General features: G+C 52.2%; 1 protein-coding gene across 3 annotated transcripts in view; it reads left to right on the top strand.

Moving 5' to 3' along the window:
* Window positions 1-25,780, top strand: part of RFTN1 (raftlin, lipid raft linker 1) — a 230,868-nt gene that overhangs the window by 151,705 nt on the left and 53,383 nt on the right. For all 3 annotated transcript variants that reach the window (XM_042238759.1, XM_027961992.2, XM_042238749.2), the window contains exons 5-6: window positions 4,808-5,150; window positions 13,999-14,202. In XM_042238759.1, coding sequence (XP_042094693.1) covers window positions 4,808-5,150; window positions 13,999-14,202 — 547 coding nt within the window. The remainder of the gene's footprint in view (window positions 1-4,807; window positions 5,151-13,998; window positions 14,203-25,780) is intronic.

Here is a 25,780-nt window from a genome sequence, read left to right as displayed (position 1 = left end):
ATTTGGGGATATCCATGGTAGGGCCCTTGTGCTGTGTGGCCCAGCCTCATTTCTGGGCGCTCCTGGCTTCTCATGTCGTGTCCCAGAAATGTTTCCAGAGCTCTGTTCACTCCTCAGGCTGTTGTGCACCATCAGGCCTTTGACCATGAAGATCCTTCTGTCTCCTTACCTGCACTGCCCTGTCCCTTTCTCTCACCTGTCTGATGAACTCCTATTCATCCTGCAAAGCCTCCTGCAGGTTGAGTCCCCAAGTAGGTTTCTTCCAGCACGATATTTGGGGGAGAATCCGAATGAATGTTGTAGGGGAGGCTCACACACTGCAGCTCTGCCACCGCCTTCACCTTTTCCAGCCGTGTCACTCTGCTTCATTTGTGATAGCCCTGACCTGCTGTGAGAAGGTCTCAGCGTCCCCTTCAGGCAGAAACAGTCACGTTCTATGCCTGTATTACTGCACTTTGCTTCTCTATGAAAATTTTCTGAACTGTGTACTTCTTTTCAGTTATAAGAAGTTATATAAGGCAATATAAATTATAGAAGGCAAGGGCGCCCACTCCAGTGCTCTTGCCTGGAAACTCCCATGGACGGAGGAGCCTGGTGGGCTGCAGTCCATAGGGTCGCTAAGAGTCGGACATGACTGAGCGACCTCCCTTTCGCTTTTCGCTTTCATGCATTGGAGAAGGAAATGGCAACCCACTCCAGTATTCTTGCCTGGAGAATCCCAGGGATGGGGGAGCCTGGTGGGCTGTTGTCTATGGGGTCACACAGAGTTGGACACGACTGAGCGACTTCATTTTTTTTTTCAGTTATAAAGGTGATATGTATGCTTGTTAGATAAATTTTGAAAATTTACACATACAGCTATGATAATGCTGTTTTAAAAGCTTAGAATCTTTATTTTTTATGTAACATCATAACATAAGCATTATTCTGCCATGTTAGTATAATTATTTTTAAAATCTGTTTACAGTAATCAGCTGAATCTTTTGACAGTTAAGACTCCTATTTTGTAGCCCCAGCACCTAAGCGTGATGCTGTTTTGAGCCACTGTAGGAACTTAATAAATGTTTGTTAGTTTGTTGGATTCTAGAACTGAAACGGAGAAGACAATGGCACCCCACTCCAGAACTCTTGCCTGGAAACTCCCATGGACGGAGGAGCCTGGTGGGCTGCAGTCCATGGGGTCGCTAAGAGTCAGACATGACTGAGTGACTTCCCTTTCACTTTTCACTTTGATGCATTGGAGAAGGAAATGGCAACCCACTCCAGTGTTCTTGCTTGGAGAATCCCAGGGACGGGGGAGCCTGGTGGGCTGCCGTCTATGGGGTCACACAGAGTCGGACATGGCTGATGTGACTTAGCAGCAGCAGCAGAGATGAAAAATCAGTCAGTCTCCATCCCTACCTTCCAGGAGTCGTTCTGGAAGAAGAGACACCGATCCACTCAGTATTTAACGTGTCCATTCGCTCCTTGATTCAACAGATCCTAATTGATCACCTACTGTATGTAGGCAAGTTACTAGCAAGTTACGCTTCTCTCTTACTGACCATGACTTACTCCGTTCTGTTTCTCTTTTGCCTGTGCTGCCGGGAACCTCGGAGATTAGCTCCCCTCAACCTCAGGCTGTTTGGTACAATTATCTCCTCATTGTTTTGTTTTTAAAAAGTTTGTGACCTGTGTCTTCTTTTAGAAGCTTTCTAAAACAGTTTCTAAAAATAGGTAGATATCACAGATTAATGGGTAACAAATGAACTTTCAGAATGGAAATGATGACTTCAAGGTTTTTAAAAAAAAACTTTTTGAAGTGTGAATTGAGCCAGCCGCGGGCATTTGTGTGGACATGTGCGTGTCGCAGAACTTGACGCTTTGACACGTGTCCACTTGGCCTTGTACTTAAGAGTTAACTTGGACCTGAGCCAAACCTGACTTGGAACCTGACTTCCCACAGCTCACTTTATGACTTTAAATGGCTCTGGGCTTCAGTGTCCTCCTCTGAAATGAAGATCAGGATACCATGTAGGGTTGTTCGAGGATTAGGCCAAACCATTGATATAAAAAGCATGGTGCAGGGTTTCACACATGGTAGATCCATGGTGATCATTATGTCTAGCACAGGCTAGACTTTGGAAGGACAGATGCTAAAGCTGAGACTGCAATACTTTCGCCACCTGATTCGAAGAACTGACTCATTTGAAAAGACCCTGATGCTGGGAAAGATTGAAGGCAGGAGGAGAAGGGGACGACAGAGGGTGAGATGGTTGGATGGTATCAGCAACTCAATGGACATGAGTTTGAGTAAACTCCAGGAGTTGGTGATGGACAGGGAGGCCTGGCGTGCTGCAATCCACGGGGTCACAAAGAGTTGGACACGACTGAGTGACTGAACTGAACTGGGCTATACACTCGTATTACTGCTCCAGATCATTTTCCAGAAAGGCCAGGGCTGAACTAAAATGACCTTCTGCCGTGAGTTAGGGTGGGTCATCCGTGAAGGGGGCTGAGGCTTGCTTCTCCTTTAAAGAGGAGCTCGTGCTGGTGTTTCTTCAGTTCAGTTCATGCAGTCGCTCAGTCGCGTCTGACTTTTTGCGACCCCATGAATCACAGCACGCCAGGCCTCCTTGTCCATCACCAACTCCCGGAGTTCACTCAAAATCACGTCCATCAAGTCGGTGATGCCATCCAGCCATCTCATCCTCTGTCATCCCCTTCTCCTCCTGCCCCCAATCCCTCCCAGCATCAGAGTCTTTTCCAATGAGTCAACTCTTCGCATGAGGTGGCCTAAGTACTGGAGTTTCAGCTTCAACATCAGTCCTTCCAATGAACACCCAGGACTGATCTCCTTTAGAATGGACTGGTTGGATCTCCTTGCAGTCCAAGGGACTCTCAAGAGTCTTCTCCAACACCAGAGTTCAAAAGCATCAATTCTTTGGTGCTCAGCTTTCTTCACAGTCCAACTCTCACATCCATACATGACCACTGGAAAAACCATAGCCTTGACTAGATGGACCCTTGTTGGCAAAGTAATGTCTCTGCTTTTGAATATGCTATCTAGGTTGGTCATAACTTTCCATACAAGGAGTAAGCGCCCTTTAATTTCATGGCTGCAGTTACCATCTGCAGTGATTTTGGAGCCCCCCCAAAATAAAGTCTCTCACTGTTGCCACTGTTTCCCCATCTATTTCCCATGAAGTAATGGGACCAGATGCCATGATCTTCATTTTCTGAATGTTGAGCTTCAAGCCAACTTTTTCACTCTTCTCTTTCACTTTCATCAAGAAGCTTTTTAGTTCCTCTTCACGTTCTGATGTTTCTTACTCCTTCTCAAATGACAGGAGAGGGTCTCTGCTGACGCCTGGCGGCTCTCTGAGGTCATCCACTCAGGGGTTGGTGACTGAGCTTCCCGGGCTCTACGGTCTCCCCTTCCTGCTGCATCTGTAAAGTGACCTGAGCCCCCTTGCCCAGCACGTCCCCTAATGCTCGTCTTCTAATTTTGGCCAGCTCTTGCTGTTGTTTAGCTTTTACTTTCCGTTTGTCTTTCACTTATGACAGTTACATTCAGTTGCCTGCGGTGGGGGCGGGGTTGCTTTCTCGGGGAGGGGAGGGTTCACGTGGCCGAGAGCTCAGTGCACGCATGTGCCCCCCGTCTTGAGGCTCAGGCGGTGAGAAGGTGCCACTTGTCACCTGGACCGGATGGGGGTGGAGAGCCGTGGGGCACCGCGTGCAGTGCCCGCAGGCTGGGCATGGTCTTCAGGCGCCCGTTCTTCCCCCAGGCTGCTGTCCTCAGAGGTGCCCTCTCTCGGGGTGTGCCATCAGCTTTTGCACGCTGGTGACTCTCACCACCTTTGCCCTTCTCTGCCAGAGCAATTGTTTCAGAGAGGAAGCTCTTTGGGTCATAAAACGTCATCTGGTAGTTAGTATGTGGTTATATAGATGTATTGAGTTATATGGTAGCCTGATTAGCAGGAAGTAGGTGATTCATCAGAAAAAAAAAGAATCACACAAAAAAATAAACTCTTAGCAAAATGAGCTTCCTCTTTCAGCCTCTTTTTGTTCCAGCTCATCCTTTTAGAAGCTTTTTTTCAGTTTCTGAAAAAAATTACTAATTGGGGCTAATGCAGCGTTTCACAGAGAGGCCATCCCAGCCCTTCACAGTCAAATGCTTTATTTATTTATTTTTTTTACAGTTTAAGAAAATAAGCCCCTCTCTGTCCCCAGTCAGGCCAGACTTGGGGTGTGGCCACCACCTTGAGGAGGTGAAGCCTTGGCCAGCTTGAGAGATTTCACGTTCAAACAGGAACACCCAGACTTCCCTGGTGGTCCATTGGTTAAGACTCAGTGCAGTAGGGCATGGGTTCGAACTCTGCTTGGAGAACTCAGTTCAGTTCAGTTCAGTTCAGTCGCTCAGTCGTGTCTAACTCTTTGCAGCCCTATGGACTGCAGCACACCAGGCCTCCCTGTCCATCACCAACTCCCGGAATCTACCCAGACTCATGCCCATTGAGTCAGTGATGCCATCCAACCGTCTCATCCCCTGTCATTCTGTTCTCCTGCCTTCAGTCTTTCCCAGCATCAGGGTCTTTCCCAAGGAGCCAGTTCTTTGCATCAGGTGGCCAACGGATTGGAGTTTCAGCTCCAACATCAGAGAACTAAGATCCCATTTTCTGTGTGGTGCGGATGCACGCGCGCACACACACACACACACACACACACCGGGAAACATCCCCCGAGGCCTCCCTGAGGTGCTGCGTGTGCCCCCACTCTGATGGAACGTCCCGTTTACCCGTTTCCCTTGGTCTGGTTTGCCTCACAGATCCAGGAGGCTGCGAGTCGGGGCCTGAAGTTCGTCGGGGTCGTGCCTCAGTACCGCTGCCCCGGGAGCCCTGTGGGCAGCTGCCCCCCAGCAGATGACCGGGATGAGACACAGGAGCCTGGCCGTCATGGGGCTGCGGAGGAGCTGGGGGCTGCAGACGCTGCTGCGGGGACGGACGGAAGCCCGGAGCCCGGCCAGGGCCCAAGAGGGGGGACACCCGCCGCCCAGCAGCCCAGCTCGTCCCCGGGCGAGGGGGATGGCGCAGAGTCTCCTGCTCGGGGGACTCCGGAGGGACCAGATGCTGACCCGCTGTCGGAAGGGCCTGGAGAGCCGCTCGCGGCCAGTAAGTATGTCAGCGCCGGGACTCAGAGCCACGTGGAGAGCGGCTGCTAGCTTTTCAGTAATCACCGGGGGCCTTTTAGGAAAATGAATGGAATTCGAGTGTAGAGATGGCAGTCCATCAAACAGGAGAAGCTGTCGAGCTGTTTTCCGGGCCTCCTGACTCTTCCTTCCTGAGTGGGTCTTCTGGAGGTGGGGGGTGGGCAGACCACGGGACGCTGACTTGTCTCGGCTCCAGAATGTCACGGGTGCAGCAGGTTCTAGATCGCAAGGTGTTTTCTCCCCCACGCCCAAGCGCTGCCCCCAGATTACCCCGTGTGACCCCAGGAAGCATGGTGATGGCTGGGCACCAGTGCAGAAAGCACCTTCCACGCCTGGTCCTCTTGTTTTGAATTTCTGCCTAAAGAAGGAAATCCAGAGTGCCGGCTGAGGACGTGGCATGAGGTGTGCAGGAAGCTGCTGATTGAGCCCTTGCGCTGTAAACAGCCAGGCTTCAGGGGGGTCTGTCTCTTGGACAGACCAGTACTGTGGAGCACGCGCGGCCAGGGAGAGGCCTCTGGGAAGTGACTGCTCTGAGCCACGGTGTTTAACAGCCACTGGGGCATGGACTTTAGTTTGGAGATTTCAAATAACGATGCAGGAAGGAGGCTGGCAGCCAGTGTTAACGAATGCTTCCTTCTTCCTGTGACGTGGATGGCCCGTATGCATCGTCGCCCCCTTTGCGGCTGAGTACACTGAGGTTCAGAGTCCATCCGTTGCCCAGGCTGGAGACAGATCTGCTGGATGAACCCAGGCTGGCTTCCCACCTTCTGCTTCCTGTGTGATGCTCAGACAGGTGATCAGAGTTTACTGAGGCCCTCAGACTGCAGACAGTGAAGCTCTTCCTTTCCCCGTGATTCCCTTTCAGTTTCCTGCTCCAAGAAATCTTGTGTCCTGCTGTTTCCTGGAAGCCAGGCCCTGGTACGAGCTGTCTCCCCTTTGGAAGGTGATGAGTGATGAGACTGATGGGAGGAGGCCCAGGTCTTGGGGAGACTTTCTGTTTAGGCCTTTCTGGATTATCTCCCTGGTTAATGTTATTGGTGGTGGTGGTTTTGCTGTTAAGTCGTGTCCGATTCTTGTGATCCCGTGGTCTGTAGCCTGCCAGGTTCCCCTGTCCATGGGATCCTCCAGGCAAGAATACCGGAGTGGGTTGCCATTTCCTTCTCCAGGGGATCTTCCCCACCCAGGAATCGAACCCGGGTCTCCTGCATTGCAGGCAGATTCTTTACTGACTGAGCTATGAGGGAAACCCCTAGTTAATGTTATTATTTATATACTAATTCTTGAGGTTAGCCTCTTACAAATGATGAGAAACTGCTTATGCTTTGAGAACAGAAAAGGGTGAAGGAGCTCCCTAGAGGCCCAGTGGTTAAGACTCTGCCCTTCCACTGCAGGGCACACAGGTTCAATCCCTGGTCAGGGAACTAAGAGCCCACATGCCACACGGTGCAGAAGAAAAAAAAAAAAAGGGTGAAATGGCTTTTCTTGTTATGTTGTAGATCCCGAAAAGAAAACTATGGGATGCTTAATTCTGGGGCTTGTTTGCAAGGATGACTTAGAAGGGGAGATGTAGCCACCTCACTTCTGGGAGAGATTCGGACTAGTGTTTCATCAGGGCCTTGGTGTGTGGAGGCTCAGATGGTAAAGAATCTGAGTACATTGCAGGAGATGAGGGTTCCATCCCTGGGTCAAGAAGATCCCCTGGAGGAGGGCATGGCAACCCCCTCTCTTGCCTGGAGAATCCCATGGACAGAGAAGCCTGGCGGGCTACAGTCCATGGGGTTGCAGAGAGCTGGGCATGACTGAAGCGACGGAGGACGCGTGCCAAAGGACGTGTCATTTAAAGCACTCCTAAGTAGGAGCCCGCACGACTGGGGTACAGGCCCCGTCATCCTGACCATTGCCCCCAGCTCTGCACGGAGCCCTGGCTTTGAGAAAGGAGGCCATCGATACGCAAGGGCCCCTCAGGAGTTTCTGATGTTCCCTGTTCCGGAGCGCACCTTCCTCCAAGACTCCCTCCAGACCGGCCGCCTCCTAGGGTCGAGTAACCGGGGAGACTTGTCCCAGGACTGTCCCCCCAGGCCCCCTGCTGTCCTGCAACTGTTTCCTCCCTCAGACCCTTCCCCCGTCACTGGGTGCACAGAGAACGCCCCCAGCACCCAAGGGTCTTGGCCTGCGCCTCGTTTCCTCAAACCCCTGTTCTCTCCTGGAAAACCAGAACCTTCTGAGGAATGCAAGGTTCAGGTGCGTCTGGAGGTGGTCAGCCCAAGAGCGCGTGAGAACTGCAGCTGGGAGGGGTGACGGTGCCCCTGACCCCCCGTCCTGCTTGGTAGGCGGCTGTCTGTCTGTTATCTGAGCGTGGCTCTTAGCTCTCTGCGTGGGAGGCCACAGGTCTCCGAGACTTGGGCAGCTCACTGTGACCGTTACTTCTCTTCCGGTGGGATAAATGAATCTTTGCCTCTTTCTCATCAGCCAGTGAACACACAGGGGCCCTGGTGCCCAGGCCTGGCCTCAGAGGGGACAGAGGACGGTCATCGTGGTGACAGCCCTCCAGGGGCCGGGGCTCAGCTGGCCCGCGTGACCGTGCGTCCAATAGCTGTATGACGGAAGATGCTCTTACTATGCTGGTGTCACAGAAACAGGAGGTGGCCTGTGTGCCCTCCTAGAGTCACGCTTTATCTCATAGTCTGAGCCTTAGTGCTTCCCTGGTGGCTCAGCTGGTAAGGAATCCGCCTGCAATTCAGGAGACCTGGGTTCGATCCCTCGGTTCGATCCCTGGGTCGGGAAGACCCCCTGGAGAAGGGAAAGGCTACCCACTCCAGTATTGTGGCCTGGAGAATTCCATGGACAGATAGTCCACGGGGTCGCAAAGAGTCGGGCACGGCCCAGCAACTTGCACTTGAGCATCAGCTGAGCATAGTTTCCGCCTCCTCGGAGGCTGGCCAGGGATGCTGTCCCCGCTGGTCAGCTGGCCTGGCCCCCAGCTCAGCCTAGTTCCTATCCTGGTTGTTATCCCCTCCGTCCTGGGGCTTCCACCGCATCTCCCAGCACCCCTGCCCCGCTCTCAGCCTCCCTCCACTCAGGGGCCCCTAAGGAGGGCCAAGTGCTTTAACTCCGCTTCCTGCTGGTGGGTTTAAATAGGCAATCACAGCAAGACAATTAAAAAAGAGTCCAGAGGGCGTCTCCCTGCTCCGCCCCTGCTCCGCCTTTAATTCATCCGCTGTATGGCGCTGGGGGCTCATCGAGAGGCGCGGGGGGCTGGTCCCTTCACCCCCAGGCCGCGGGACCCCTCGGGCCCAGGGCTTCTGCCCCCTATGTCCACCAGGGTTTCACTCATCCTGGGAGCGTGCTGTTGGCTCTCTGTCCGGGCGCCGCCTCCCGACCCCCCGGGCCGCGGGGAGCCCTAGGGTCCAGGGGTTGGCTCCCTAGGTCCACCTGGGCTGCGCCGCTCGTCCGGGGAGCATGCTGTTGGATCTCTGTCCGGCGCCCCACCCGACCCCCCGGGCCATGGGACCCCCCGGGTACAGGGGTTGGCTCCCCACGTCCACCTGGGCTGCGCTCGTCCTGGGAGTGTCCTGTTGGCTCTGTGTCCGTCTGGGGCCCCCACTCCGGGCTGCAGGACCCTTTGGGTCCAGGGCTTGGCTCCCCAGGTCCATCTGGGCTGCGCTCACCCGGGGAGCGTGCTGTCGGCTCTCTGTCCATCTGGGCGCCCCCCCGACCCCCCGGGCTACAGGACCCCTTGGGTCCAGGGCTTGGCTCCCCAAGCCCCGGAGTGGGGGAGGCAGCTTCCTTTATTGACCGTAAACAGGCGAGGGGCAGAGCAAGACCAGGGCTCGGGAAGCTCCGAGCCGAGTCGCTGGACCGTATTCCCTGCCTTCTCCGCGGGCCGCCGTCATCCCTCCCTGGTCGCGGGCACTGCAGCGTCAGTAGGAGAAACGAGGGGGCCGCACAGGTTCATGCAGATTCAGCTTGTTCTCATGCCAACCAAGTAATAATGAGCGTTGTCCCCGAGTTGCCCTTCCTCCCTGCACCGGCTCACTTGAAATGTCCAGAACGCAGAAGCCTGAGCCGGATCTCTGTGTCCTTCTCCAGGGTCTTCTATGAGCAAGCCTCCTGGCAGGCAGCTCCTTCTGGGGGGATGCTCCCCGGGTCTGCCCTCCCTCACCGGCCGGGGCTGGTTCTCCCCTCCCGGAACCCCCGCCCGGACAGCTCTGCCCTGGGGTCCGTGCGCCTCCCGCCTGCCGCCATCGTCCTGGCTGTTTGCATTCAGTCCATTAACAGCAGCCACTGACCACCTCCCCGGCCACCCACAGGCGTCAGCGCCCACTCTCCGTGTGCTGATGAAACCAGCCTCTCGTGAGCTTTGGGAAACAGCCGGGGGTTGAGGGGTTTGGAAGTGTCTTGACTGATGTTGAAGCTGAAACTCCAATCCTTTGGCCACTTGATGCGAAGAACTGACTCCCTGGGAAAGACCCCGATGCTGGGAAAGATTGAAGGCAGGAGGAGAAGGGGACAACCGAGATGGTTGTATGGCATCACCGACTCGATGGACATGAGTTTGGGTAAACTCTAGGAGTTGGTGATGGACAAGGAGGCCTGGCGTGTTGCAGTTCATGGGGTCGCAGAAAGTCGGACATGACTGAGCGACTGAACTTGCCACTTGCCGGCTTGCAATTCTGGGGAATCCATTTAAGGCTTCTGAGGTAGAAGGGACACAGTTTCCCCGTGGAGGTGGGCATTGCAGGAGATGGTGGCGTTGACGACGCTCACTGACAGCCTCGCGTCCCGCGGTTGCTGTCCAGTCAGCGCGTCCCACACTCTGCCTGCCAGCCGACCTCCCCAGGCCCAGAGGTGCCCCACGCTGCACCCACGCCGGAAGCGGCGTCTCCCCTTCCCCTGGCACCTGGCTGGTCCCTGCCTTCCCAGCATAACCTTTGGACCCTGCCCTCCTGCTGTGACCTCAGCCGACTAGCACCCTCTGGCCCCAGCCCGGCTCCCAGGCCTAGTCTGATGCCCACTTGTCCCTCCACCCCAGCCGATGTGCCAGCTGGCTCCTTCTCCCCGTCCAGCCCGGGGAGCTCATGCTTTCAGCCCGACTCTGAGGCCCCCTCCCTCCTGCTGCCTGGAGGTCCCCCGGGGTGCCAGGACCCCGTCAGCTCAACCCGCGGGTCACCGCTCTCCGGGGCCCCAGCTGCAGACTGCAGGCATCCGTCCCGTGCCTACGTCCCTACTGCCTGGCACCCGCCTCAGACCCAGGCGTCTACTTTCTTCCTCCTCGTTCCCGGGGAGCCTAGCAAGGCCTTGGCAGGCCTGGCTGTGGGCACCCCGCGTCCCCCGCCCCGGCCGCTTGCACTTTTCTGGCTGAGGTCAGTCCAGCGAATGCAGGTGCAACCCCGGCCGTGTTTTCTAGACTGCCACCTTTTCTGGACACTGAGGTTCTAAATGGCACCAGACCAGGCCACCCCCTGTGTGCAAGGGGGTCAGAGGAGACGAGACAGAAAGAGAAATACAACACAGAACCATCTCGAAGCTGCTTGGGTGCCCTGCCAGGGCCGGCCTGCAGCCATCCTCAGAACATTCTCAGAAACAATGCCTTCCCCCTCCTTGGGGACCCTGTCCTGTGTCTGGAAAAATCTTCTAGCTGGGGTCAGGGTAGAGTCAACGAAGCAGCTGAGAAAATGTAAACACGCTTGGTCTTCTTTGTGGAGTCCCTGGTGGCCGCTCCTGTGAGGATATGTACTGGAGAGCCGGAATATTAAAACATCAAAGGGCGTCATTTGGGGACAGTTTCTTTTGGCTGGTTTCCGGGTGAGGACCGTGGCCGGGGAGCCGGCGGGACAGAGGCGTTTGCTGCAGGGCTGGGCATCTGCAAGCAGGTCTCTTCTCATGCTTTGGAGGCTCTTGATTCCAGCAGCCTTCCCCTCTCCCTTCCCTGAAAGTTTATTTCTGTCTCTGGCTCCGGCCCTGCTCCCCGGGGAGGACCCGGGTGGGGAGCTGGGCACGCTGTCAGCACCCCGCCGCCGGCCCGGCCTGCAGGCTCTGCCTTCGCGGCCTCGGGCCTGCACCCGCCTTCCCCTTCGGCCTTCCCCTCCTCTGTTTCCTCGTGCGTGGGGGAGGCCGTGGCCCTGTCTTGCTGTGTGACCGGGGGTCCTGCTGTGTGGCCAGGTGCTGGGCTGCTTCTCAGTTCCCCTTGCGGAGGCTGTGGCTTCTTTTTCTTCTTAGTTTGTGCGCCCTTGGGCTTGCTTGATGGTAGCTGAGCGTGGTGACGGATGCTCTGGCCCACCTTGGGGGTCACCTGAGGACAGCTTCCCTAGCCTCTGCCTACAGGTGTTCTCTGGAATGGGCAGGTGCCCCAGGCATTAATGCCCCAGGAATGGCCTCAATCCCTGAGGACAGACGCCCGCCTTCCTTGCGGCATCACGTGGCATCTCCGGTCCCCAGTAACCTGCCTGTGGATGCCTGCCTTGGCTTTCGTCTCCTCCTTGTTTCTTATCCCTGCTCCCTCACTCTTATTGTCTGGGATTACTCCCCAAAGAAACAGCTTGCACCCCAAAGCTTACAGGGTCTGCTTTTGAAGAGACGAAGTCGAGGCCTGGCTCCCACTCTTCCCTTTCAGCAGCTGCAGCTCTTACTTGAACCCCGACTCCTTGGACTGGAAAAGGGCACTTCCTGTCCCATCCCCCAGCCCTCATCCCCTTGCTTGATTCTCTTCCTTTACAAACCTTTCTTGGCATGACGCCATGGTTAACGCTTGTATTTGAAAGTCACAAAATAGTCAGGGGACCGCTAGCTCCATATACCAAGAGCTAATTTCTCCCCTGAAAGCACTTGCTGGCTGCCTTTTCGATGGCTTCCTGAGTCAGGGAAGTGGACCGAGAAAGTAATATGGGGTGGGGACAAGGACAGCGTTGGTTGTTGGAGAGCCGGGGGCTGTTTGTGAAGACGCGGTCCCTTCCTTCCTCATCGATTCTAGCCCCTGGATTGCTCGAAATGGCCTGCCCGTCGGCTTCACTGTTGCTGACAGCAGTCTTCGGCCCAGCATTGCTCCCTGAGGTCTCTGCTGGCGCTTACTCAGGTGGGGCTGTGGAAAGACTCCCTTTGTCCCAGAATACAGTCGTCCTGTGAGATAACTGGAGGTGCTATGTGGGGAAACGGTTTTGGTGTGAAAGTGCCTCACCATTTGCTCCTGTTTGTGGCAAATGGTGATGGTGTCCCTTCTGGTCGTGAAGCTCCATTTCCTGTTTAAGCACACTTATCTAGATAAAGGAAAGTGGATCCATTTTCAAAGGTAATGTATTTGGAGACTGGAAAACTGGGAAATGAATATGGGATGCAGTGACCCAGAATGTGGGGTCCAGGCAAGGTGTCTCCTACAGGGAGTGTGTGGGTGTCCTTTGTCCTTTTTGCTAATGTCCGCCATTGTTTATGACCTTTAGACTATTTCTTTGGAAGAAGGGTGGGGATTTTCTTATCTGAATAGATATTTTTGGAAACCAAAGCATGTTCCTGAGTAGACTGTGTAAGCAAAGCTTTTTAAGCGGGGTGAATTGTTGGTTGCTCAACTAAATGAGTAACACAAAAATAGACCTTCAGCCTTAGATTGAAATTCCAGGTATTTGCTTCCGGAGGCTGAGGCTGCTCACTCGTGGCCTGCCTCACGTAGGGCGGGAGGCAAGGGTCAGCTGCCGGGTGGCAGTGAGCATCGATTTTTACAGAGCCCAGCCATGAAGGAAGGCCCAGGAAGCTGCGCCTCACTCTCAGGGCCCATTGGCTGTTGGAGCGACCTTACCACTCCAGGCAGGAACCCTCATTTACTGGAGCATATTTATTTTTACATTTCAGTGATGTATTTTTGATGAACTTGATTAAGTATTATGCGTTCGGCCCCGGGAAACACCACTGCAGTTTATAAATAGTGAATTCAGGGAGGTGCAGAGTTCCTGGAATTATGGCAGTGTTTTTGTTTTCATGTACCTCTGTGCATTTCCTTTAAAAAAAAAAAAAAAGATCAGCTCTTGCCCCAGAACATGTCTGCTTTTTCTTTTAAAATACACCGTTGTGTGAATTTCTAGAAATGTCTACTATATCCTTCTTTCAAACACCTAACCATACAAATTAATCCCAGCTAACAGCTGTTCATCATATGTCATATTCAGAACTGAGTCCCGTTGACTAAACAATGCAGAGCCTGAGAGTTTCGCGTTACGTTTTATTGGGGACAGAATGAGGACTTAGCCTGGGAGACAACATTTCCAACAGCCCTGAAAAACGGCTCCAGGGAGGCAGGGGGAGAGGTCAGTGTAAGATGTGAATTTTGTGAAGGAGATATGTGTGGTCAGTCACGCATTTTGGTAGAGGCTTGCTGCTAGCCACAAGGAGCAGATGCTACCGGTAACGATTTTAGTCCTTTTCTCGATTTGAGGAGATGCAAGAATTAGGCTCATGAAATGCTCTCTTGAAAATACCTATCTGCAGGCTTAACCTTTTCGCAAAGCAGAGAGTACCCTTTCCTGGTCTCCGCTCTGAATGCCTCTCAGGGGTTGTGGAAGGCCCCTGGCTGCAGTGGCCGAGAGTGCAGCTGACCAGGGCCGTTTTCTGTCGGCAGGCCCCGCAGCACTCGGCCTTCGAGGTCCGTGTCACTTTCAAGGCTCCCTAACACGCTGCTTGGGTTTTCTTGGTAGGCAACACGCAGCCTAGCAGAATGCTGGCCTTTGATGCCCTGCCTGCAGGTTCCTTCGAGATCGCACCCGGCCCGATACGGCAGTCTGTCTCCATTTAACCCCCTGTCCCCCGTCCTCTCTGAATCCCCGCAGAAATGGAGATCTTCGCCCTTTTCAACAAACCGAAGAGCCCTCAGAAGCGCCGGCAGTATTACCCTGTCACCGTTCCTCTCCGGGTCTCCAAGAACGGCCCGACGGTCAGCGGTCTGGACGCCAACTGGCTGGAGCACATGAGCGACCACTTCCGGAAGGGCGGCGTCCTGGTGAATGCGGTCTCCTCGCTTGGCTTGGTCCACGGTAAGGACCACGTCCCCACCCCACCCCCCATCAAGTGGCCCTCCTGAACTCTGCTTTTCACGCCTGTCATCTCAGCCCACTTTCAGAACCACCCCCCCACCCCGCCCCAATTCAGAAAGTTCCGCAGGTCTGATTTCAATTCACACATCTGGAGGAGTCATCCACAAAAGCCCACACCCGTGCTCGCCCAGCGCCTCTAGGAGTCAGCCAGGTCTATGCGAACACCATGGAGAAGGGGAGAAGGGGAGGGGCAGTTTTATTTCATCATGGTGGCCTCTGTTGAGGTTGCTTTTAAAGGCTTTTAAAGAGATTATTCCTGGGGTTTGTTAATTACCCCCTAGGATCCTGCCGCTCTGAAAGTGCAAATTGTTTGTAGACATCATTACAGTTTGAAGTAACAGTAGCAGCACCTTGGAATTAACAGCAGATGAGTGAACTGAACAGCTGGGTTTCTGTAAACTCTGTCGGGATACACACTGCTCCAGGGTTTCACTGTGCCCAGCGGCCCTGCCAGTAATGGGTTCTCTCTGGGGGTTTGCTGCTCAGGCATATCTCCTCTGAGGCAGAGAGAAAGCTTGTCCCAAATGGGTAAATGTGTCAAGCAAAGAAGGGGTTTTCAAGCTAACACGAAGGTGGGTTGAGTCGCTAGGGTGCATCAAAACCCAGAGACGATTTGGGGCATGGGGCCAACCTGCCAGCACGTGTGGATCTTGAGGGCTGCCAGTCAGCAGGATTCTTGAGCAAGTGAAATGTGAAGTAACACCGAATCCGTTGATCCCAGTGAAACCTGGCAGGGGGCACCGACATTGAGCAGTTTTCTCTCTAAAAATTGGCAGAGTCCGGATCAGAGATTGGATTCTGTATTATTTGCAATCCTTGAGCTGCTAGCAAACATCCTTGGAAGAGGCATCGGTCTTCATTCTGAGTGCCCATGCGTGTAGTCATCCGAAACTTTCAGAGCGTTGTAGAGCGCGAGCCAGTCTGGTCCAGCGCAAAGCCTTTGTCGCTGTCTGAACAGCAGTGTCTAATGGTGACGGGTCCACGCAGTAGCAGCAGGCATTGCACAGCACCATGGCCCACGGCCACTTGTGGACAGAAGCAGGATATAAGATAGGAGGTGAATGGGCCACTGGGACTTGAAGATGCTCTGTCTCTGTGCCACCAGCCGTGAGTGGCCACTGACCGCTGGAGATTTGGCAAGTAAGACTGATAAACTTAATTTTTACTTCATTTAATTTTCATTTATTTCCCTTTCAGTAGCCATATGAGGCTCTCAGCTAGTGTGCTGGTGCAATTCTAAAGCGTATTTTCTTTCTTTTTTAAATAACTATTTATTTGTTTTCGCTGCACTGGGTCTTCATTGCTGCGCACAGGCTTTTTCTAGTTGCAACAGGCGGAGGCTCCTCCTAGTTGGGCTTCTCTGGGGTGTGGGCTTCGCTTGTTTCAGAGCACGGGCTCTAGGGTGTGCAGGCTTCAGTCACTGTGGCCTGCGGGCCTCGGTTGCTGTGGCTCACAGGCTTAGTTGCCCCACGGTATGTGGAATCTTCCCAGACCAGGGACAGAACCTGAGTTCCCTGCCTTGGCAGGCGGATTCTTAACCGCTGGACCACCAGGGAATTCCTAGAGTATTTTTCATTAATACAACTAAGGAAGAGTCCGTTCCGTTCCCTGGCGACAAGGTCAGTAATCTCCCTGGGCGCCAGGAGGCCTTCCCTGGGCGCCGGCAGAGTTCTTGCAAGCTGGGGTCTGTGCTGTCTGGTTGGAGATGCACCATCCGTGCTCAGAGCAGATGGCTACAGCCTCCTTCACCGGCGTTGGAGGGCCCGGTGGGGACCCTTTGCCCCCTGCTTCCACAGGGACACCCTGTCACGCCTCTCTGGGCACACAGCGACGGCTCCTTTTAGCTCCTCCTGGGCCCAGGGAGGCACTCTGTGGCTACGCGTGGTTTTAATTCTCCGCCTGGGAAACCGAGGGTTAGTTGTGCTAGCCTCTTAAAGATGGGCAGGGAGGCGTGGGGGCCAGGAGCCGCCCGGGTAGCCGCTGGGCCTGCTCCACCCTTGGGGGAACTGGGGCTTCGGCGAGGAGGTTTTCTCTCTGGCCCTTTGCCTGTCAGGGGCCAGCCAAGCCCCCGGAGAAGACCCCACGAACACGAAAGTCTGTGCAGCCCTTTGGCGCCTGTCTGGCTGTCGCGCTTCGGCGTCCAGGCTGCGTTCTCAGCTCCACTCCTCCCCTCTCCTCATTCTCCAGCCGTGAGTCCAGAAACACAGACAGCACACGCAGTCTTTCTTCACATCTGACTTGAGTGTTAGAAACGCCGTTATAGCCTCCCTTGGCTTCAGCTGCATAAAATCCAGCCTTCCCGCCTCGAAGGCAGAACATGAAATTTCCTCTGGCAAGTGAGCAGGAAGCCTTGCGCGGAGCCCGCGGCGTCTCCACAGCAGGACTGCCCTCGAGTCCTGCTCCCCCAGCTGCGTGTCCCTGTCCCCGGAATACATGCAGACTCCTCACATCAAAATGAATCTAAACCCACTCAGCATTCCAACAGGCTTTCTTCCTGATCTTTTTGAGGGGCGGGGGGCGAGGGGGCGGTGACCTGGGAGCAGAACTTACTGGGTGAGGGAGTTTCTGCCCTGGAAAAGCCCAGGCTTTCCGTTGGCCAGGGAGGAAATACGTTCTTTTCCCAGAATTTAAAAAAAAAAAAAAAAGGCAAGCTACTCATCATTATAAAAGGAACCTATTTCTAGTAGGATAATTAGTGTCCTTAGAAATAAACCTGGCAGAGCCGGGAGCACGTCTTCAAGCTGTTCGCCATCTGGGAAAAAAAGCACCCGTCTTCTGAACTGGGTATTTGTGCTTCAAAATATTTTCCACAAAATTATAAAATGCCTGAGAACTTTGTCCCATAAATTAGGTGATGTTCAGCTCAAAAGAATCCAGCTCAGTTCAGTTCAGTCACTCAGTCGTGTCAGACTCTTTGCAGCCCTATGGACTCCAGCACGCCAGGCCTCCCTGTCCATCACCAACTCTCGGAGTTTACTCAGACTCATGCCCATCAAGTTGGTGATGCCATCCAACCATCTCAACCTCTATCAACCCCTTCTCCTCCCACCTTCAATCTTTCCCAGCATCAGGGTCTTCTCCAGTGAGTCAGTTCTTCGCATCAGGTGGCCAAAGTGTTGGAGTTTCAGCTTCAGCATCTGTCTTTCCAATGAATATTCAGGACCGATCTCCTTTAGGATGGACTGGTTGGATCTCCTTGCAGTCCAAGGGACTCTCAAGAGTCTTCTCCAACACCACAGTTCAAAAGCATCAATTCTTCATCACTCAGCTTTCTTTATGGTCCAACTCTCACATCCATACGTGACTACTGGGAAAACCATGGCTTTGACTAGACAGGCCTTTGTTGGCAAAGTAGTGTCTCTGCTTTTGAATATGCTGTCTGGGTTGGCCATGACTTTTCTTTCAAGGAGCAAGTGTCTTTTAATTTCATGGCTGCAGTCACCATCTGCAGTGATTTTGAAGCCCCCCAAAATGAAGTCTGTCACTGTTTCTACTGTTTCCCATCTATTTCCCATGAAGTGATGGGACCAGATGCCATGATCTTAGTTTTCTGAGTGTGGAGCTTTAAGCCAGCTTTTTCAAGAATCGAGTTAAGACTCCTATTTTTGAGTCCTTACCTCGCAGCACATGGAAAGGCTAGTACTGTCCTCGTGTTTGAGCCTCTGCTCGTGCTCCCGGGCTCCTGTCCTGGGCTGGGGAGGCTGTGCTCTGGGGCTCTGGGGAACTTCCTGTGTGGCTGAAAGGGGCGCCTAGTGGTGGTCCCGGGGCCCTGGCAGTCCCCGTGCGTTGGTGCGTCCTCAGCAGCCCACACGCCAGCTCCTCTGGCCTCGGGTACTGTCGTGTCTGTAGAGATGGAGGCACTGAGAGGTTAAGTCGTTACTGTGGGTCCTGGCCACTGATTGGCAAGAAAGCCGTTGGAGAAGGGGAGAGGGGAGGAGAGGAGAGAGGACACGGCTGAGCTGGCGAGGGGCTGAGCCAGTGGGGAGAGGGGAGCTGCCCTTGGGGAGGAGGGAGTCCCGGGGATGCTCAGACAGCAGGATGGCCAGGTTTGCAGAGACACTGCAGCCAGTGAGATGAAGGCCAGAGCCCTGCTTCTCGAGGGTGGGCGAGGCCGGCGGGGTGGCCCTCTGCGGAGCTGGCAGGGGCGGAGGGGAGGCGCCCTCACTGGGGGAGGGGGAGGGGCCGCCGTCTCTGGGGGCAGGGCCGCCCTCTCTGGGAAGCAGCCACCGCCCCTGTCCTTGCCCCGCAGTTGCCTCCCTTTGTCCCCCTGGCCCTGGCCTTGCTCTGCGTCCCTCTTGCCTTCCCCTTGGCCTCGCCCGTGGCCTGTCCCTCCCCTGTCTCCTCCCTGACCCCCTGACCCTTTCTCTGCCCTCAGCCTCCTCTCCCTGCCCTCACCCTCACCCGGCCTCTTGCCTCTGGCAGCAGCATCTCTGTGAGGCCTACATGTACTTGTCTCCCATCATTTCTAAAATGCCCTTTGCAGCCCGTTGTCCAAACCAGATTCCAGTCCAGCAGCAAGTGCCACGTGCGGAAACTACATCCTCGACTCTCTTTGACCTGAGAGAGTTGTTCTTCAGGACTCTGCCTGCTCCAGATTACCCTAGCCTCTCACACTGTCCTGCATTCGGGATTTGTCCGGCCAGTGCCTCATGGTGGTATCTTCTTTCTCCCACCTCTGTCACCTAGAAACTGGAATTTAGTTCTAAGACCTTGGTACATTAAGCACTTAGGACTAGGGTACATTCCGGATGCTGTTGTGTTTGAAAAGCTCTGCCACACTGGATGACATGTGGTACCTGGAGAGCCCTCCTCTCCTGCCTCTTTGAAGTTTGGGTTTTCCTTAAGACTCTCTGATGCCCCAGCTTCATGTCATCCAAATAACATTTGGTATTTAGACCACATTTTTGATGCCTAGAATAAGCCAGATTGCCTTATATTTGCAAAATAGGTATGTAAAAACATGTGCATATTCCAAATAAAATATACATAGGGACACATTGTAGGCAGACATATTTTTCACCTTTTTATTTTGCATTGAGTGTGGCTGATGAACAGTGCTGTGATAGGTTCAGGTGAACAGCAAAGAGACTCAGCCATACATAGACATGAGCCATTCTCCCCTAAACTCCTCTCCCGTCCAGGCTGGAGGCAGACATATTTGCAAGTCCTTGGGCAAGGCCTGCTTCCTATGCTTCTTAGCGTCCCAGTGTGTATACCCTGTGGTCTATATGCAGAAAGCAAGCAATGAAGGTTCTCAGGTGCTGCTCGCTCTTTCTGAGTGCTGAGGAGAGCCGGTGTTGGGATGTGCCTCCCCAGGGCCCTGCAGGCTGGGGGAGCAGGGGAGGGGGAGGTTGCAGCGCGTTCACGGCCGCTCCCTTGGCCAGCCGCAGGCTCCAGGCATGTTGGCTCCATGTTTGCAGGTGTGGCTTCTGTTTCAGAAGAGCTGCTGAATAAAGCAAATGGTTTCACTAAGATTTCACTTAGGCTATGAATGTATTTTCTCCTCTATCCGTGGCATGTCTTTAAGGAAACTTTTTCCTGCAGTATAGCCCACATAGAGACACTATACAGTCAACAAAAACAAGACTGGGAGCTGACTGTGGCTCAGATCATGAACTCCATATTGCCAAATCAGACTTAAATTGAAGTAAGTAGGGAAAACCGCTAGACCATTCAGGTATGACCTAATTAAATCCCTTATGATTATACAGTGGAAGTGAGAAATAGATTTAAGGGTCTAGATCTGATAGATAGAGTGCCTGATGAACTATGGAATGAGGTTCATGACATTGTACAGGAGAGAGGGATCAAGACCATCCCCATGGAAAAGAAATGCAAAAAAGCAAAATGGCTGTCCGGGGAGGCCTTACAAATAGCTGTGAAAAGAAGAGAGGTGAAAAGCAAAGGAGAAAATGAAAGATATAAGCATCTGAATGCAGAGTTCTAAAGAATAGCAAGAAGAGATAAGAAAGCCTTCTTCAGTGATCAATGCAAAGAAATAGAGGAAAAGAACAGAATGGGAAAGACTAGAGATCTCTTCAAGAAAATTAGAGATACCAAGGGAACATTTCATGCAAAGATGGGCTTGATAAAGGACAGAAATGGTATGGACCTAACAGAAGCCAAAGATATTAAGAAGAGGTGGCAAGAATACACGGAAGAACTGTATAAAAAAGATCTTCACGACCCAGATAATCATGATGATGTGATCACTAATCTAGAGCCAGACATCTTGGAATGTGAAGTCAAGTGGGCCTTAGAAAGCATCACTACGAACAAAGCTAGTGGAGGTGATGGAATTCCAGTGGAGCTGTTTCAAATCCTGAAAGATGATGCTGTGAAAGTGCTGCACTCAGTATGCCAGCACATTTGGATAACTCAGCAGCGGCCACAGGACTGGAAAAGGTCAGTTTTCATTCCAATCCCAAAGAAAGGCAATGCCAAAGAATGCTCAAACTACTGCACAATTGCACTCATCTCACATGCTAGTAAAGTAATGCTCAAAATTCTCCAAGCCAGACTTCAGCAATACGTGAACCATGAACTCCCTGATGTTCAAGCTGGTTTTAGAAAAGGCAGAGGAACCAGAGATCAAATTGCTAACATCCCTTGGATCATGGAAAAAGCAAGAGAGTTCCAGAAAAACATCTATTTCTGTTTTATTGACTATGCCAAAGCCTTTGACTGTGTGGATCACAAGAAACTTTGGAAAATTCTGAGAGATGGGAATACCAGACCACCTGACCTGCCTCTTGAGAAATCTGTATGCAGGTCGAGAAGTAACAGTTAGAACTGGACATAGAACAACAGACTGGTTCCAAATAGGAAAAGGAGTCCATCAAGGCTGTATATTGTCACCCTGCTTATTTAGCTTCTATGCAGAGTACATCATGAGAAACGCTGGACTGGAAGAAGCACAAGCTGGAATCAAGATTGCTGGGAGAAATATCAATAACATCAGATATGCAGATGACACCACCCCTATGGCAGAAAGTGAAGAGGAACTAAAAAGCCTCTTGATGAAAGTGAAAGAGGAAAGCGAAAAAGTTGGCTTAAAGCTCAACATTCAGAAAACGAAGATCATGGCATCTGGTCCCATCACTTCATGGGAAATAGATGGGGAAACAGTAGAAACAGTGTCAAACTTTATTTTGGGGTGCTCCAAAATCACTGCAGATGGTAACTGCAGCCATGAAACTCCTTGGAAGGAAAGTTATGACCAACCTAGATAGTATATTCAAAAGCAGAGACATTACTTTGCCAACTAAGGTCTGTCTAGTCAAGGCTATGGTTTTTCCTGTGCTCACGTATGGATGTGAGAGTTGGACTGTGAAGAAGGCTGAGCGCTGAAGAATTGATGCGTTTGAACTGTGGTGTTGGAGAAGACTCTTGAGGGTCCCTTGGACTGCAAGGAGATCCAACCAGTCCATTCTGAAGGCGATCAACTGTGGGATTTCTTTGGAAGGAATGATGCTGAAGCTGAAGCTCCAGTACTTTGGCCACCTCATGTGAAGAGTTGACTCATTGGAAAAGACTCTGATGCTGGGAGGGATTGGGGGCAGGAGGAGAAGGGGACGACCCAGGATGAGATGGCTGGATGGCATCACGGACTCGATGGACCTGAGTCTGAGTGAACTCCGGGAGCTGGTGATGGACAGGGAGGCCTGGCGTGCTGGGATTCATAGGGTCGCAAAGAGTCGGACACGACTGAGCGACTGAACTGAACTGAACTGACACAGATCCTGAGCTCAGTGGGTTTTCACAAGGTGAGTGCACCTGTGTGACCAGTCCCAGATCAACAAACAGAGCGTCCCAACCCATCAGAGTCTCTCTCACAGCCTCGTCGTGCTCTCCCCAAGGCCGACGGTGGTGCTGGTTGGAAGCGTCATGGATGGGCGTGAACTTTGTATGGGTGGAGCCTGCCCTTCTTGTGTTGGGCTTCTTCCCATCATTCTCTTTGTGAGATTCATCCCCATTTTTATACATCATTCGGATCATTTTTCCTCACTGCCTATGCACTCTCTTGTGTTGATAGATACAGCGTATCCATTTACAAGCATGTTCTTGGTCTTTCTTTGCCCCCCTGCGGGAAAGGATGGCTTCTGCACAGATTTGGTCCCCAGCAGAAGCTATAAGGCCATCTCACCGCAACTCCATTGGGATGCACCCAAAACACGAAGGCGGGGCGCACAGCCTCGTGGTCAGAGCACGCCCACTCTATGAGACCAGGCTCTGAGGCTGTCCATCGCACCCCATCAGCCAGAGCAGAGCCCTGGCACATCCCTGTGGTAGAAAAATTAAGTATCCGTCAGCTCTTGAAAGAACAAAGGCTTTGGAATCAAGCAAACCACATTCAGATCGAGATTGGCCCCTGTGTGCACTTGAACGTGGACATGTGACTTCGGTCCTGTGGCTTCCGTCCATGTTCTCACCGCCCAGAGGGACACATGAGCCTTGCGGAACTGGGGAGAAGATTCACTGAGGAGCCATGAATGCACCTGGCAGAGGCCTCCTAGCCAGCCTGCACCAGATCAGGGCACTTCCTCCCCATCGGGGCGTCTGGTCAGGTAAATGGCACAACTCGTAGTCTGACCCTTACTGGCACTGAAGTGGGGTTCTGCCTCCTCTGGCTTATTTACCGCTTCCAACAGGGACTGCAGGTAAGGAAGGCAGGCAGGTTGAGAGCAGATGTGAGGGCTGGAGAAGCAGCAGGGGCAGACTCTGGGGTGTGAATCACGAGTGGCACGCACCATTGCCCAGATGGGGTGATTCCATTTGCAGGGGGTTGCGTGTCCGTATAACCCAGGCAGGTAGGGCTGTGAGGTTGGTAGAGGCCACTCCAGGAACCAAGGTGGCGCCCTGACTACCATGCTGGTAGGGAGACAGGATATCAGGGGCCAAGGACATCTGGGATGCCAGCGACACCGGTATGGGTAATTTAGACCATCTTAGCAAATTACTGGAGAAGGCAATGGCAACCCACTCCAGTATTCTTGCCTGGAAACCCACAATGAACGGAGGAGCCTGGTAGGCTGCAGTCCATGGGATTGCTAAGGGTTAGACATGACTGAGTCACTTCACTTACACTTTTCACTTTCATGCATTGGAGAAGGAAATGGCAACCCACTCCAGTGATCTTGCCTGGAGAATCCCAGGGACGGGGGAGCCTGGTGGGCTGCTGTCTATGGGGTCACACAGAGTCAGACATGACTGAAGCAAGTGACTTAGCGTATTATTGAGTTGGCTCAAAAGTTCATTCAGGTTTTCCCATAAGATATTACAGACAGAGCAAATGAATTTTTCAGTTCAGTCGCTCAGTCACGTCTGACTCTTTGCAACCCCATGAATTGCAGCACGCCAGGCCTCCCTGTCCATCACCAACTCCTGGAATTCACCCAAACTCGTGTCCCTTGAGTCGGTGATGCCATCCAACCATCTCATCCTCTGTCATCCCCTTCTCCTCCTGCCTTCAATCTTTCCCAGCATCAGGGTCTTCTCCAGTGAGTCAGCTCTTCATATCAGGTGGCCAAAGTATTAGAGTTTCAGCTTCAGTATCAGTTCTTCCAATGGAACACCCAGGACTGATCTCCTTTAGGATGGACTGGTTGGATCTCCTTGCAGTCCAAGGGACTCTCAAGAGTCTTCTCCAACACCACAGTGCAAAAGCATCAATTCTTCAGTGCTCAGCTTTCTTCATAGTCCAACTCTCACATCCATACATGACCACTGGAAACACCATAACCTTGACCAGATGGAACTTTGTTGGCAAAGTAATGTCTCTGCTTTTTAATATGCTGTCTAGGTTGGTCATAACTTTCCTTCCAAGGAGTAAGCATCTTTTAATTTCATGGCTGCAATTACCATCTGCAGTGACTTTGGAGCCCAGTAAAATAAAGTCAGCCACTGTTTCCACTGTTTCCCTATCTATTTCCCATGAAGTGATGGGACCAGATGCCATGATCTTCATTTTCTGATTGTTGAGCTTTAAGCCAACTTTTTCACTCTCCTCTTCCACTTTCATCAAGAGGCTTTTTAGTTCTTCTTCACTTTCTGCCATAAGGGTGGTGTCATCTGTATATCTGAGGTTATTGATATTTCTCCCGGCAACCTTGATTCCAGCTTGTGCTTCCTCCAGCTCAGCATTTCTCACGATGTACTCTGCATAGAAGTTAAATAAGCAGGGTGACAATATACAGCCTTGACGGACTCCTTTTCCTATTTGGAACCAGTCTGTTGTTCTATGTCCAGTTCTAACTGTTACTTCTCGACCTGCATACAGATTTCTCAAGAGGCAGGTCAGGTGGTCTGGTATGCCCATCTCTTTCAGATTTTCAGAGTTTATTGTGATTCACACAGTCAAAGGCTTTGGCATAGTCAATAAAACAGAAATAGATGTTTTTCTGGAACTCTCTTGCTTTTTCCATGATCCAGCAGATGTTGGCAATTTGATCTCTGGTTCCTCTGCCTTTTCTAAAACCAGCTTGAACATTGGGAAGTTCACAGTTCACGTATTGCTGAAGCCTGGCTTGGAGAATTTTGAGCATTACTTTACTAGCATGTGGGATGAGTGCAATTGTGCAGTAGTTTGAGCATTCTTTGGCATTGCCTTTCTTTGGGATTGGAATGAAAACTGACCTTTTCCAGTCCTGTGGCCACTGCTGAGTTATCCAAATGTGCTGGCATACTGAGTGCAGCACTTTCACAGCATCATCTTTCAGGATTTGAAACAGCTCCACTGGAATTCCATCACCTCCACTAGCTTTGTTCGTAGTGATGCTTCCTAAGGCCCACTTGACTTCACCTTCCATGATGTCTGGCTCTAGATGAGTGATGACACCATCGTGATTATCTGGGTCATGAAGATCTTTTTTATACAGTTCTTCTGTGTATTCTTGCCACCTCTTCTTACTATCTTCTGGTTCTGTTAGGTCCATACCATTTCTGTCCTTTATCGAGCCCATCTTTGCATGAAATGTTCCTTGGTATCTTTAATATTATTGAAGAGATCTCTAGTCTTTCCCATTCTGTTGTTTTCCTCTATTTCTTTGCACTGATCACTGAGAAAGGCTTTCTTTCTTCTTCATGCTATTCTTTGGAATTCTGCATTCAAATGGGTATATCTTTCCTTTTCTCCTTTGCTTTTCGCTTCCCTTCTTTTCACAGCTATTTGCAAAGCGTCCTCAGACAGCCATTTTGCTTTTTTGCATTTCTTTTCCATGGGGATGGTCTTAATCCCTGTCTCCTGTACAATGTCACGAACCTCATTCCATAGTTCATCAGGCACTCTATCTATCAGATCTAGACCCTTAAATCTATTTCTCACTTCCACTGTATAATCATAAGGGATTTGATTTAGGTCATACCTGAATGGTCTAGCGGTTTTCCCTACTTTCTTCTATTTGAGTCTGAATTTGGTAATAAGGAGTTCATGATCTGAGCCACAGTCAGCTCCCGGTCTTGTTTTTGCTGACTGTGTAGAGCTTCTCCATCTTTGGCTGCAAAGAATTGAATCAGTCTG

This window comes from Ovis aries, chromosome 1 (genome assembly GCF_016772045.2).
Source record: "Ovis aries strain OAR_USU_Benz2616 breed Rambouillet chromosome 1, ARS-UI_Ramb_v3.0, whole genome shotgun sequence".
Lineage (NCBI taxonomy): Eukaryota > Metazoa > Chordata > Mammalia > Artiodactyla > Bovidae > Ovis > Ovis aries.
This window is presented reverse-complemented; position numbering and strand designations above follow the sequence as displayed.